Source organism: Camarhynchus parvulus, chromosome 2 (genome assembly GCF_901933205.1).
Source record: "Camarhynchus parvulus chromosome 2, STF_HiC, whole genome shotgun sequence".
In the NCBI taxonomy this organism is placed as follows: domain Eukaryota; kingdom Metazoa; phylum Chordata; class Aves; order Passeriformes; family Thraupidae; genus Camarhynchus; species Camarhynchus parvulus.
This window is the reverse complement of record NC_044572.1, coordinates 92003461-92019094: the sequence shown is the minus strand read 5'-3', so window position 1 is coordinate 92019094 and position 15634 is coordinate 92003461. Positions and strand designations below refer to the sequence as shown.

The 15634-nt window shown below is 40.8% G+C and overlaps 1 protein-coding gene across 4 annotated transcripts in view; it reads left to right on the top strand.

The window, feature by feature from the left end:
* CARMIL1 (capping protein regulator and myosin 1 linker 1) overlaps positions 1–15634 on the top strand; it is a 189095-nt gene that overhangs the window by 163073 nt on the left and 10388 nt on the right. For all 4 annotated transcript variants that reach the window (XM_030943984.1, XM_030943981.1, XM_030943985.1 and 1 more), the window contains 5 exons: positions 2875–2941; positions 3260–3456; positions 7406–7512; positions 9627–10059; positions 15033–15111. In XM_030943984.1, coding sequence (XP_030799844.1) covers positions 2875–2941; positions 3260–3456; positions 7406–7512; positions 9627–10059; positions 15033–15111 — 883 coding nt within the window. The remainder of the gene's footprint in view (positions 1–2874; positions 2942–3259; positions 3457–7405; positions 7513–9626; positions 10060–15032; positions 15112–15634) is intronic.

Below are 15634 nucleotides of genomic sequence, written 5' to 3'. Positions count from 1 at the left end.
GAGGTGATACTAGCAGCTATTCCTCTGTAAAGGCCACAAGGGAAGCCTAAGGACAGAGAGTTACGTTGTGCTTGTGGGGCCAGAGGTGGTGAGAAGGCAGAAGATGTGCTTCTACCAAAGCTGAACTGCTTCCATGAAATGTAGGAAATGGGACTCAGGCTGGGGAGTTCAGATATCTCCTCTAGCAATGACATGTGCACTGCTGCTGTAGCAGACTGTGTGGTGGCTGAGATGTTAAGCAGAGATTAAGCCTAATATTTTGTAAAAGAGCACACTGGCCTATTTAAATTAATGCTTTGACCCATTTTGCTCTGCGTGTGATCTAGAAAGTTCACTTGGCAAGAAGCCTTTCATCTGTGCACTTCCTAAACAGGAAAGAAAACAGAAGGTTTTCCAATAAAAGTGTATGTGGAGCTGTTATTCATGCTGTTATAGCAAATGGGACGCATCTCTATCCCTCTGCCTTCATCCCCAGCAACCAAGCTGCTGATGAATCATGCCAAGCTGACAGTAAGTTACAGCAGAAACTGGCTTATGGTCATCAGCATGAGCTCTGCAGGGTCATCTGGGGGCACTTTCTTGTCTGGGAAGGAAAATGAAATAATTCTGTTCCTGGCTGTTGGAGAAGTATGTGGAGCATTCCAGTCCTTGCACAGGAACCTTAAAACTTGCCCTGTGATGTTTTGCATTGGTGCCCTGGGCCAAGGCAGCTCTCAGCTTATAAGTGTTCATGCACTCAGAACACTGCCCATGGCTGTGCAGCTGCTGAGTGACCAGGGCTCTTCCATCAGTGTTTTCTGTCCTTCCTTCTGGTCTTCTTTAGCACAGAAGTTGCTGTATCTACTAAATGTAACTTCCAGTCACACCACCCAAAAAATCAGGAAACAGACCGAAATGCATGTGAATGTACCTTCACAAGTGAAATGGGCTGTGTCTGGAAATGTAACCAGGACTACTGATAGTGACTTGTGATTGCTGTCCCCCAAATGCTGAGCTGCTTCAACTCTGTCTTAAATGAGGTGTGAACGCTTTGGTTGTTTCAGGTTTGGGGGATGGATGGACAGCTGTTGAGGTGTGCAGTTCAGAGGCTGCCCAGCTGCCTACCTCTTGCACAGTCCACTGCAGTTGTGGCTGAAAAAATTCAGCACCTCTCCATCCACTTACCATCCAATCCATTGCATTTAATTTATTGGTAACTCTGAAAGTAGTGTCTGACCTTTTGATGCAGCAACACTTTGCCTGCTCATTAGTGTCAGAGCGAGTCTGCTCAGGTGGCAAACTACTTCCTGGCTCATCTTGAAACTATTGTGTCATTTACTGATGGTTGTCAAATGTGGAAGTGGAAACGTGCAACAGCTGAAGGTATCTTTTTTCCCTAACAATGTACATGTCAATAAAAGCAGAGCTCTGGTTTATTTATTTATTTGTTTGTTTATTTATTTATTTATCTATCTATCTATCTATTGCCCAGGCAGTGCTATCACTGCCCACTCTGTAGTCTTCAAGTCCTTTTCTGGTCTTGAGAACATGGGTAATAGCTGTCCTGTCACAAAAAATCTGTCATAACCCTGAGCATGTGAGTAGTGGTGCAATGATCCTCGGGGCTACTTTGGGAATATGAATTCGGCACACACGAGTCTGTGCACTGAACTTTCCATTGATAAAAACCAGCAAATGTTTACCCTAAATAGTCCGTGATTTGTCTGAAATATTAATGCCAACTATGTTTTTTCTGGCTGATATAAAATTGATACTCCTAACCTTCATTAACAATTCTGTTAATGACTGGAAAGCCATAACAGAATTTGAAGCCACTAGATTTGAAGTCACTAGGATTCAAGACTAACGGGTTAATGGAAGTATATGGGTATCACTAAAGCCAGCATGTACAACTCTACCCCAAAAGGAGCCCATCTTTATAGAACCTGAGTGATTTTAAATTAACTCTTGAGAAAACCTGCAGTTCAACTTTTAAACAAAAAGTCTGACAATGCCGAGCTGTGTTAAGAGGTCTGAAGTTGGTGATGCATCCATTTCCTGTAGCAAAACTGTCTTTCTCACCATGCAAACTTTCAGAAGGCTTCAGTAAAGATAAGACAGACAACTTTCTTCCAAAAAGAACAAACTTGAGTCCTAAGTCTGGGTATTTACGCTCTTAAGGCACCATACTCCTTTTTTGGGCAATGTGAAGATCAGAAGGCTGATAGCAGTTATCCAGTAACTGTGTTGGATGTACTCTGAACTTGCCACCTCTTCTCAATATGTCTTAAGTCCAGGGAAGTCATGTGTTTGCTACAGATACTGCCGACACTGACATGGTGGTTTTGTTTTTTGTACTCCCCAAGACTCATTTTCCTAGGGAAGTTCAGTGAGCTGTGTGGTGATGTCCAGAAGCATCGATTCCCAGTGACATACCACTAACAAATGAACTGAGGAAGTGTGTTTTGTATCAAAAATAAAAGCCAGAACAAGGGGTATATTATTCCTGGTATTGTCATTAACTGCAGTGTTGTACAAAGTAATTAAGTCTTAAATGAGTCCCTCGTGATCTCTGCAGAGGTGAGATTTTAATAGTTCCCTTGTTTTACAGTTGGAGATCAAAGAGTTAATGCTTGGACAATTTCAGTAATCATCCTGTGTGCAGCCTGCACTTTTAATGGGAAAAATGAACTACCTCCCTGGTTCTGTTCAAAGTCAGTTAAAATACAAATTTAGAAAAAGTCCTGAATGTATGAGAGAGGGAGGAAAAGCCCCATTATTCCCTTCTGGTGTTAAATCAAATCAGATCTTTAAATGGTTCATAGGTTGAAAAACTGTTTTGTTGTAATTTCTTTTGTCCCCTAAAGTAATTGTTATTTTGTTTTGTGTTGATAGATGACTCCTAAATCAAAAAGGAAAAGCATCCACAGTAGAATGCTCCGGCCAGTGTCCAGAGCTTTTGGTAAGTGAGAATTCCTTAAAACCATTTTTTTTCTTTGCTTGCCTGAGGTGGTTCTAGATGGTTCTTGATTGAATAACTCAGGTGATTCTCCCTCCCTCTGGATTGCATTTGTGGCCCACACTGGCTGCTTTGTTTTGGGACTCTGCTAATGTGTTTGATAGTAAATAGTTGCTCACAGTGCTCTCTCTGCTCACAGAGATGTTGTGGCTAAGTTCCCTGAATGTGCTTATAATTATTTACCACCAAAAAGATGAATGGCATTGTCTTTTGTTTTAAATATCATGAAAAATCTAATTAGAAAGTTTTGATTTCTCTTAGAAATGGAATTTGATCTAGATAAAGCACTGGAAGAAGTACCTATCCATATAGAAGACCCACCATTTCCTTCCAGCAGGCCAGACAAACGAACTTCTGGATTCATTTCGGAGCTGCCATCAGAAGAAGGAAGGAAACTGGAACACTTTACAAAATTAAGGCCCAAAAGGAATAAAAAGCAGCAGCCCAGCCAAGCAGCAGTGAGTCTACGTTAAAATATTGCTGGCAATGTCGTGTGTGGATTGCGTTTTGCCATGAGTCAGGTCTTGCAGTGTAATGAGGACAATGGCTGAAGGTGTAAAAGCCATAAGCAACTACTTAATTTTTCTTCTGGTATTCATGTCTTTCAGTGTGCTATCCCTATTACAAGCTTTTTGTCTTGTTTGACACAGCCTAAATCCAGGATATGTTTTATTCTTTTTTATTTTGCTTTTGGTTTTTTTTCATGGAGGCAGTTTCTGGAGGTGCTTGGAGCTTTCACAGGAAATGTACAAAATATCACGAGACTTTTCAATTATATTGCAAGGGTTTGTTAAGTCTTAATCCTTTTTTCTGCCTGCATTAAGATGTGGTAACTTGGCATGAATTCTTCTTTCTCTCAGCTCTCAGAGGAGCTGCTCTGTGACACCCAGCTTCCCACAGCTCCTAAACTGAAGATAGTGTTTGGGCCAGCAAATCTGCATAGTCACAGATCTGCTTTTCATGCTGGAGCCTGCCATAGAAAGGCAAAACAGAAGAGCACTGTCTGTTCACAAAAGGCATTGGTGTGAACTCAATATACATGTGTGGAGTTCCCACAGCTCCACTTCCTTGGCACACGGCATCAGTAAAGATTTATTTCTGTGATGGTGTGTCCTCAGGGTATGTGAGGACAGATCTGGAGGAGATACAGAGTTATCTCACAGCAACAGGGCACAGCTGATATGATAAGTAGCCCCATCAAGGGGCAGCCGTTGCCTCTCTGTGTTAGGGTGCCTCACAATAAATGCCTGTGGCCTTTTTTGCTTCCTGAGGATTTCCAATTGAGAGGATCCTTGAAAATTTCCCTAATACTGGGAAAGATCGTGGAGTGGAGTGCTTTTTGTACCACTTGGAAAGGGAGAAACATTCAAGCAAAGGGAATATTCAAGCCAACTTTCCATTCCCTTGTGCTTCACTGGGAAGGTTAGAGGTAGCAGAAGAATGGATTTGTCTCCATGTAGTGAAAACACATCTGTGTTTACTCTCCCAGTTCCACTGCTGCAGAACACACATGTTTTCCCAGTGGCTTCCAAGCTCAGCATGTCCTGTGCCATCAGCACAGGGAGGTGCAAGGACTGGGGGCGTGGGAGGGGCAAGTGCTTCACTACCAGGCATGGAACTAGCACATGCAGTGTCTTCTTCAACAGCCGCAAAAAGGTCACTCCTTGTAGACAAGTCTTACTTCCCATGATAGTGCAGTGTTGTGGAATGCTCATCCATATTGAATTAATTAGGAAATTGGGAGTTTATTTAGTTGCAGAAATTGAAAAGAGCTTTTTTTTTAGTTAAACTCATATGTCCCTGTCTTGTTTTTATGAACCACTTAGTTCCTTACTAGTTCTGGCCTCAAAATGAGTCCAAAATTTTTTTGAAAGACTTAAGATGTTTGTTTTGATGCTTCTGAAAATAAAGCAGCCAGATTTTGGAGGTCAGAGTCATGAGTGGACTGTGACATTGCTTGCAGAGTTGATTTGCTGCTGGTTTTGCCACTTCAAGAATACAGGAAACAGTTCTTAGGGAAAGCACTTGAAATGTGAGAGGCAAAATCTTGACCTTTTCTGCCACTTAAAGCAGCTCTGTTGGGTTGTTTGCTGCTCCCATTATTTGTATTTAGTAATTCAAGGGGTCTCAGATGATCATAGCTGTACTTCTCTGGTTTTGCTGCAAAACAGATTTGTTCTTTGGAAGCTGAAAAATGTTAGAAAAGAAAGGAGAAAATGGAGAAAAAAGAGAAACTTTTAACTTGAGTTGAGTGGATGGGCAGAAGAAAGATTTATAGTTTTGTCAGAGTTTCTACTGGAATGAATGTTTAGAGAGGGGGAAAATGAGAGGGAAAAAAAGAAAAATGCAAAGCTATCCAGTCTCAAGTAGCTTTAACTTTGAAGCAAAATGATAAAACAGTTGTTTATAATTTAGATTTTTGTGAGATCTTAACTTCATGAGTTCTTCCTTCATGTGTGAAGATTTAGTACAGCAAAGGAGGTGAATCTCTAATGTATGAAAGAGATTGTGATTCATCTTATTTATTTCTGCTTCAAAGCCATTTTTTTCCTTAACAAAGAAACATGCTTGCTTTTAAACTTAAGCATAGAAAAGAGATGAAAAAGGACAAATGAAGGCTTAACACTTTTTTTTTTAAGAGTTAGGAGGGTAAAACACAAAATAAACCAGAGCTCAATCTTACAGTTAATGCTGATACCAGAAGGTGTTACAATAAACAGCTATAAGAATATCCTGTGCCTTGAGGACCTTATTAGACCTTCAACATTTCTGTACATCTTTCGTTGTTTTTAAGGAACTTGCTGCTGTTTCAGATGCAAATTATATATTTTCTCTTTATGAGGTAGATCTCATTTGCTGTAGATCATTAGATCCTGGAATTAGTTCCCCTTCAAGAGATCCTCTTGCTTTTGATACTTTCATGTTTATCCCTACTACCTGGAGGACTAGCGTATCAATATGAAGTGTTTTCTCATGTTTGCTAAAATGCATCATTCGCTTTTATTTTGTGTTTTGGTTGAGATGCCAGTGATAAGGGGTTTGTCACTGAGACCAACCCAGATGAAGGCATGTGCACCTGCCTACTGTGAGAGGTTCCAGCTCAGCAAGCTCGCCACAGAACATACCACAGTTGGAAATCTGATAAATCATTGTGCTAACTTAGACTAGAACTGTTCTTCATAGAAAATCTGTTGCCAGCTTGGCTGGCAGCAAATGAGGTGGGCTCCTTTCAGATCAGTGTTAGATTGCTACAGCATGTATCAATAAAATATTAACTGTTATCTTTGATAACAAAAATAACAGGGTTCAGGAATGGAAAGTTAAAAGTTTCATGGCTCTGTCAAAGTATGGTTCATATGAAGCCCACTTTCCTGACTTAATGAGACTGAGTTTGATATTAATAGCAGCTTTTAAGAGTATTGAAGCATAGAAAGTTTGTATTCCACATCAGAAGAGAAGCTGGGATTACTCTTGAGTTATAGTGGCAGCTAGGAGATTCCTTAAATTGAATTGTTTCAAATTACAAACCCTGTTATTTTGTGTCCCGGTCCCTAACACTACCAAGAATACAAATGGGTTGGGTCTTAGGGAGTCCCCTGTAGTCATCTAAAATGTTTCCATGTGGCATTTAAATTAAAGGAAAGTCTTTACTGGTAATAGAGCTTTTCCACATCAAAGCCAGGTACAGGAACTAGACCACATGAGAAATCCTCCCAGGAGACTGCTTGTTTCATCTTCAGGAGGCTGCAGAGTCACCAGCTAATCGTCACAGGGCCTTTGTGGTTGGGAGGTATTTCAAAGCCAGCCTGGTTTATATGCCTGAGGTCACCCATATTCAAAATGTGGGCATTGAAATCAAAGATGGGGAGCAAGTTTGTTGTTTTCAGACATTGAGCAAAAGTCTCTGTTTGGTTCCTAAAATGGAACACCTGATTCTGTATTTAGAGTCTCTGCTTTTAGAAGTGCTAGACTGAATTAATTATAAAAGGCTCTGTTAGCCTGCTGGAGCTCTAAGTCCAAAATCCAGAACATAGGTTTTTCTCCAAATAGGGAAACAACTGACTGTTGAAAATACTTTCTCTTCAGGTCACCACCTGATCAGGATTTATTTTTTCTGTGTTTTGTTGCTTGTCTGACTGACCTCTAGTCTCTCAAGCCCAAGGCATTTGATTCCTGGCCTCATGCATTGCAGCATCCAGTTTGTCCCCGGTGTTTTGGGTTATTTTGCATTTGATGGTAATGAATCAGCTGGCCTGACTAGAGGGGGAATTCCAGTGGTGATTCTGTTGTCTGCACTGAGTTCTGGTTGGCACACATAATTTTATAATGTCTTAACTCTTAATTATTATCACTGGAGCAAACATGCTTAGATAATTATATAACAAATAGAGTTTTTTCTTCTGTCAGGTGTCTGCTGGAGTACCACCAGAAGGGGATCAGAATGGCCTCATGGGGAGAGTGGATGAAGGTGTGGATGAATTTTTCACTAAGAAAGTGACAAAAATGGATTCAAAGTAAGTTGAAAAAAATTTTTAGAAGTTATTTTTTTAAAAAATCCATCTTGATAACTGGGCAAGCAGCTCTTTCAAGCTGTGTTTGACTCCTGTTCCCAATATCCATGATTGCTGTTGTCAAAGTCAGAAAATACCTTAGTAGTCAAGACATTGTGAATTCAATTACCTGGCCTTAAAAGTGGCTACTTTGAAATAAATTGCTTTACTGTACCACGTTGAGGGGATTAATGGCTAGTGTGTATTTTTATATTTCAGTTGACTTCATTTTACCCGTCAGTGAAGCTCATTAGAGCTGAAGCAGAGCTTTGTATTGGTTGAGAGTCTCCCCAGTGCTCATTGTACACATGGTGTTTCTCTCTAGTGAAGAGTGCTGCTGGGTACAGTGTTTCCATAGATGACAGTAGATTTATGCTGGTTTTGAAATATGCTAAAGATGTGTTTCACCAATTTGTAGTATGCTAGGTTTAAGCAAAAGATGTCTCCTTCTTTCTATAAGGGTTATATATATATATAAGAGCTTATGCAGTTGCTTTGGAGCTGGCATATTTCTGTATTCTATATTTACAGAACCATGCATGTAGATGTTCTTAAATTCACACATGTTTGTGCACGTGCACACACAGAGTATTTCCATAACTAAATGAGAAAGCAAGGGTGATTTCCAGGCAACTTGGAATGATCCTTTCTTTGTTTTCCATTAAGGAAGACAGTAAATGTGACTGGTAGATAGCTGTGCCAGGAAAAGCAAATGTTCCAAAGTCACTATGAGTTACAGATATCTGGAGTGACATGTGAAACCATGTGTGATATACTATGTGGAGGCATGAAATTATGGTAGCTTTGAAAAATGCCCTAAGCAGATTAAGATCAAGGTGCTCACAGGCTTGCATTCTCCTGTGCTTGCCTCGGGTGCCTGCCAGCTGCTCATTTCAGATGTCTCTGTGAACTTGCACCATCCCTGTTTGCCCATCCCTGGCCATGTTCTTTGCTGAGGATCTTTATTTGGGACACCAGTGGCTCTCTTTGCAGTTTGGTTGCTTTTATGTGAATGTGTATGCGCTCAGCTTTGCCCTTAATTGTGAATACTCTGCAGTGGCAGGTGGGCTCTTTAGGGATTGGTTTTGGTTGTTTGTTCTTTTGGGTTTTGGGGCTTCTTTTTTTTTTTTTTTTTTAAGATGAGCATCTGCACTATAAAAGTGACCTCTGTATTTCTAACTGAGAGAAAGTGGCTGTGCCAGCTAGTTCCTATTTCAAGCAGGGCCCTTAAGGAACAAGATCTCCTAAAAGCCATGTTAAACATGTGCCTAGAGAAGTTCTTCTCCTTTTACTAATAGGCAGGTGCAAACCACAGGTAGTGCATTCTGGAAACAGAGGAGAGTGAAATTGTATATTGTGGTGGATTGACCCTGTGCCCACCATCGCTGCTCTATCACTCCCCTCCTGCCAGACAGAGGAGAGAAAATATGATGAGAGGCTTTTGGGTTGAGATAAGAGCAGGGAGAGATGTCTTGCCAGTTGCTGTCATGGGCAAAACAGACTCAACTTGGAGGAAAATAAATTTAATATATTACCAATCAAATCAGACTATGTTAAGGAGAAATAAACCATATCTTAAAAATACCTCTTCCCCCCACTCCCTCTTTCCAGGGCTCAACTTCACTTCTGATTTTCTCTACCTTCTCTTCCCCAGTGCCACAGGGGACAGGGAATGGTGGCTGAAATCAGTTCATTACACATTCTCTGCTGCTCCTTCCTCTTCAGCAGGAGGACTCCTTACACAGAAGCTACTCTTGTACACGCCCTGCTACCAAAACCTGGCCATGCAAACCCAATATCTATGTGCATAGACAGCTTGGTTAGAGCTGTCTGGTGTTAGAAACAGCTGGATGCCCAGTGCAGATGAAACAACTGCACAAAGCAGCACGGGAATCCTCAAGATATGATCAATGCTAGTTGTCCTGTTTTTAATATAGATTCACCAGGTAATGATTGGGCCTAGGGCAATATATAGGTCATATAAAAGATTAGCTTTGCCTGGAAGAAGTAATTTGATACTATATTAAAAAGGATGGGGTGGAGTGGAGAAAAGTTTGAAATGTCTGTGTCTTTTTTAGGAGACCATCAACTAAAAGTTCAGACAGCAGCGAGCACAGTGAAGCGGGCGATGAGAAGAAGAAAAGGGACTCGAGGAAGAGTGGTTTCCTTAACTTAATCAAATCGAGAGGCTCCAAATCCGAACGTCCCCAGACTGTGTCAGTGGCTGAGGAGCCCTCCTCACCCAAGGTTGCTGCAAAAAGCCCAGCTTTAGACACAAGCAAGAAGGAGGCAAAGCCTGCAGAGCAGAACGGTGGCACAGAGCGATCCGAGGAATTGAAGACACCAGACTCACTGGAGGAGGTGCAGACGGATGATGTGGCAAAAGCTGAGAGGGGTGACAGCAAGGGAAGCCCCCAGGGAGGCCGGAGGTACGGTGTGCAAGTGATGGGCAGTGGACTTCTCGCAGAAATGAAAGCCAAGCAGGAGAAGAGAGCTGCCTCTGCTCAAAAGGTGAAGGCAATTTGATTTCTTTTGAGTTGTTAAAAAAAAGAGCCAAACTGTGTGTCTTTGGGAGAGGTGGTTTGGGACTGCAAGGGTTGGTGGCTGGGGCGTGACACATCAGTCGTGCTTTCCAACAGGGATTGTGGTGTTCCTTCAAGAGGACTGCTCTCTGCTGTGGTGGTTGAACACAAACAGCCTGGCCAAGGCACGGGCTGCACATGTGGTGCAGGAGTTGCACCCTTAAGTCTGGGCTTTTGTTCCCCTTGGGGAGGGAGTGACATCTCCCTTGTACTTGGTGTCAGACCATCACAAACACAGAAGAGGACGTGTAATTGTTTGCACACGTCACAGAATAACTTGGGGCCAACTAGTAAGCCCAGCTCAGTATCTCCACTCTGTATGATGTGTGGCTTGTTCATGGTGCATACTGGAATTGCTTCAAAAAAGGTAAAACTAGGACAGGCTTCTTACTGTGTGCCCCTTGCACAAAAATACCTCTGGTATGTGGCACAGTTAACTACAGTGGTGGCTGGCTGTACTCTTCTCTTTTAGAAAATGATGTAAACAGATGGAGTGGTCTTCTGTATCTTAAATTATATATTCCATGCAGAGAAGTAAATCTGGCTACCAATCACTCTTTACAATATTTGGGATATACTTTTCTTGTTGTACTTTTTGATTTTTATGTCCTTTTGTACCACACCTAATTATTTTTATGCCTTTGATTTATGTATTTCAAATACTAACAATGAAAGAAAATAACCTGTTAAAAATTATTTTCAGTTGTCTGTCCAGATTCCCTTTGCTCTCTGTAATTTTCTCTTCTGTAAGTGCTGATCCTGGGCAGGAATTCTGCTTCACTCTGCAAATTTACAGAGTGGAATATCCTTGTGTTCCTCCAAAGCATTCTGTGCTGGCCTATTTTGCCTGATGCCCATTTGCCCGTTGGTCTTCCGCATTATTATCCTCTGCTTCCTGCCAGCTGCATATTTCACAAGCACCAAAGAATCAGCCTTTTTGCACTTCTCTCCTGCTGTTCCATGTGCAGGGCACTCAGATGTTCTCCATTTGCCATCACTGTCCCCTGTCATTTAAAAGGTGTTACCTTACAACAAAGCTCGTGCTTTGTTGTGTTTTCCTTCCTTTGACATGTACAGAGTTGTCTTGCTGTGGCCAAGCAAGGCACCCAAAGTCCATTTTTATCTTTCTTCATAGCCGTACAGTGCTTGCCATGATGTGTGAGCTGTTCCTGACAAGACACCAGCATCTTGTCACAAGCAGATTTGAATTAATGCAGTTGTCTATGGATCATTAAAGGGATCCTCAGTGCAGAAATGATTTTTCTAAAGAATGACCAATTCCTTCCTTTCTCATTGGTATTAAGTAATGCCCATGAATAGTCTCATTGACTTCTAAAGCACCAAGTTTTCAAATAAAATGCCATATGATTTTAAATAAGAGTATTATGCCCAGCCTGTAATTTATAAAATACCAAGCTGTTCCAGATTATATGAATTTTTACAAGTGCATAATTGTGTATGCCTTGTGCTCTTTGGGTCCTTAACTGTTGTTATCTCAAGTAAAATCTGAGTCAAGTGAGTCAAATCTGAAAGGATGTGACTGAGGTAGAATATTAGCATGTGTACTTTTTTTAATAAGTGGGGAAAGTAAAAGTCCTCTTCAATTTATGAGCTTTCATAACATTAATTGGAAACCTTAATTTCATCCTTCAGAAGTAAAAGTTGTTGATGTCTATTCAAGGTTTTGGGATGGTTTTTTTACCACACTTAACCTATTTACCGGCTGGAAAGGTTAGTCCTCTTATTTCAGGTTTAAATTATGAGAAAATAATGTTATCTATCTTATTTTTTGTACAATCTTATATTTATGGAATGCAAAACTATGTCTTTATACATATACATATATAAAAGAGTGACAATAAAACTGAACTGAAATAGGAATCTGTACACAGCAGAGTACTGAGTTCTATCCTTAATGTTTCTCAGAGGACACAAATTTGAACTGCTGTTCAAAAGCATTTTTCACATACTTCATCCATCACAATATCAAATAATTTAGGTTTGCACTTTTATTCATGATACTCATGAAGGTGGAAATCATACAGTGTCCTGACACCTGGGCTGCAGAGAACAGCATCCCACTGCTACATTGTTTAGAATGGTTATGATATCAAGTTCTGTAACATCTTCAAATTTATCAGAATTTCAGTATGATAGAAATTGTATCTTCTGCAAGGTACAGATGGCTGCTTATATTCTAAGCTATTTTACGTGAAAACAAAGCCAGAAGGAATTTACTATTTCATTCATACCCTACCACAGTCTGGTTACAGATAAAAGTGATGAACAGGTGCAGAGTAGATGGAAAGATGGTAAATGCATTTTTGTTTTCTTGTGCTTAGAATACAATGGGGGAATTGGCACTAATGGTAGAGTCAAGTATTTGGAGATCAGTGTTACCCCAGGGCACACATAAATAGATCTTTTAGCTCCATCTAGCGTTACACACTGGATTTTTAAATACCTGAGCAAGGCCCACGAGGAAACCATCATTCATAGCCTGTTTGTTCCCTCTCAGTGTCACCCAGCCCTGCAGTGTTTCCCAGCCTTGCACAAATTCCTATAAAAATACAGCTTGGGCATTATTTATCTACATGATGAATTCACCTGCATTGATCTGACTCATTGGGGTAAACTTTTGCTGCCAGTGTTTAGTGTTGTTTGGGGACCATAAGCTGTTTGTAATGTGTGTGCAGTAGGTAGCCAAACATGCTTGCATCCTAATTGCATTTTTAAGTACTACACTAATAGGTGCCAGCACTGGCTTTTCTGCTTGTCTTGGTACGTGGTCATATTTCCCCAGTTGTCCCATAACTGGAGAGGGAGAAAGGAACTACAGTGAAATTAGTTTCATGCAGTCATGCAGCTCTCCTAAGTCATTTACTGTAGTTAAGTGTTATGTATCTTTCTTCAGTATTTGCATAAGAAAATTAGCTTCTCAGTGAAAGTTCAAGAGAATTTACATTCCACGAAAAGATTGTTGCAACAAAAGGTGGTTTTTCCAAGGTACAGAAGAAAAATCCAGCAGAAGGAGAGTGGTGTTCCCTTAAAAAATATATAGCCAAGACACTCTTATAGAAAAACATGTAACTGTAGGAGGTAAACAGGTGAGAATTTAGCCAAAATATCAGTGTCAGTCAAGAAATAGGAACAAAAACTGAATTTCTGCCCAGTGGCGCAAAGCACTAATGTTTCTGTCTTTGGAAGTGACTTTGTTTTGTCCGTTGGACACCGTAGCTAAATATTCTGGCCCTACAAGTCACAGCATTTCTAGAGTTCATCTGTCCAGAAGACTTCATTGTATCAGGGTAGTTTTACAGCGCAGGAAGCTTAATGATTATTCTAATAGCACCCTCCTTAATGCAGTGTGCCATTCTAAATGTTCTAAGGGGAGAGGTTGGGAGATATCATCACCCTGCCAAGTCTTACACAGGAATGGCAAACACTCAGCATCTCCATGCTCTTTGTTGTATTGAAGAGAGGCTTTGTTTTGGGAGCTGTGAAATTGCAAGAGCAAAGTGGAGGTATCAGTAAATCTGTAAGGCCAGCTACACTGTCTTCTGCATCACTCCCCAAAATCAGCACAGGAAAGGCACATGGCCAGCATGGATATTTAGAGATAGTTTCTTGATGCTTGCATTTGAAATACTGATTTCACTCTAAATACATCAGTTTTTCTGTAGTAGGCATGTACTTCTGCTACTTGTAACCATTTTCTTCCTTCCTGTGTTGCCTGTTGTCCCATTTTAAACTATATGCTATACTTAGCAGTCTTCCAGGCCATAACCCCCAAAAGGCAGTGATCATGTTTACGCTGTGTGGCACATGGTTGAGATTTCTAAATGCTGTGGGAAGGACAGTCAGAGTTGGTGTTGGAGCAGTAGCAGTGACCTGAACACATCAGTGTTACTTAGGCATGGGTATATAACCAAATGCAGTGCTCCCCAGAACAAATAATTTGCTTTCTGTCATTTGCCACACTGACTGTCTTGAAATAGCCAATAAAGATCAAGATTGAAGCTGCCTGGCTGCAGACTACTGAGACTATCCCTACTTTTATAGTTTAAAAAAAAAATCTCACTTCTATCCCTAGTCTTTATAAGACTTTCTCTCTTAGTATATACTGCACCTACTTCTAGGTGCTTTTTTTGAATCCTCTCATTTGTCCTTCTGCCCAAGCTTTGGTAGCAGGTAAGGCAGTAAAAGGAGATCCTGCATATCTAAACTTCTCCCGATGAAAACACAGGTTTCAACCACACTTAGCTATAACATGACAAAAGCCTTCAGAATTTATGGGTTTTTTTGAGATCAAGATGTTAGGAAACCTATTATTTACAATAGAAGAGAGGCAAAGTATCAACACATAAACCAGAAGTCCCTTTTCTTTTGAGGTGCTGAGCACCTAGCAGTGCTGGTGATGAGTAGCTTTAAAAACTTTTCAGTAAATAAGGTTTGTAGGTTTTTAGAGGAATCTTGTAAATATGTGAACACTGCTACTTCTATAGTTCCAGTTTTATCTAAAATAATAAGTTATTCTTCTGTGTAGAAGAGCATAAGATCAATTCAGCAGTTATATTCAAAATCTAGGTCTTCAGAAAAAGATTTTCATTTCAAACAAGAAGTTTTTAGATGCAGAGCTATGCTAGGAGACCTGTTGCATAGGAGGCAGTGTGTCATTGCAGCTCTGATAGGCATGTGGCAGTGTTAGGTGCCAATCAGGGTTGTTTCCTTCCCACTTAGCTCTCCAAAATCTGAAACAAAGAGAGAGAGTGCACCATTTCTTGTTATCACCGATTTCTCTGCCTCGTGGCTTCCAAATTAGAGGGTATTTCTTAATAGGATCACTGAGTTGTATTAATTGCAGATATGCTACTAATCTGAGAACTTTTCTCACTCTTTCAGAAACTTGGGAATGACATAACCCCCAGAGAGTCTTTTGACACAGCAGTGAGCTCAGAACGACTGGATGGAAGTGGCACAGGTACAGTATGAGTTTCTTGGTATAAACTTCCTAGAAAATGCAAAATGCCTGATGTCCAAAATCTTACTTCCCTCTTCAGACTGAATGTCTGAAATTGGTTATGCAAAGTAGGAGTTTACACTATATGAAGAGCATTAGAAACAAGCTACTTTTTGTGCTATGGATGGCACTTCTCATGAAGTCAGCTCTAGGGCTGAGTTTGTGGCTCCCTTTTTCACTCTTGTTGCACAGGAGAGAAAGTACTTGGTGCGGGTGGCTGGGGTGCCTTTGGAAGGAGGCTGGCTTTTAATGGGATCAGCAAAGCTGAAGCTCAACCCAAGAGCCAGCAGAAATGCCTGTGCACAAAGAAGTGGAAGTGCTCAATATATCTGAGGATGGAAATATGACCAGTTTTCAAGCTTTAGGTGTGCTCATACTAACTTGAGTAGTGCTGACTTTCAGCTGACTGCGGTGCTGTCAGTCTGTCAGCAGTCCTGACTCATAGTCAATGGCAGCTGGCTCTTCCAGGATTTAACCAGTCTGA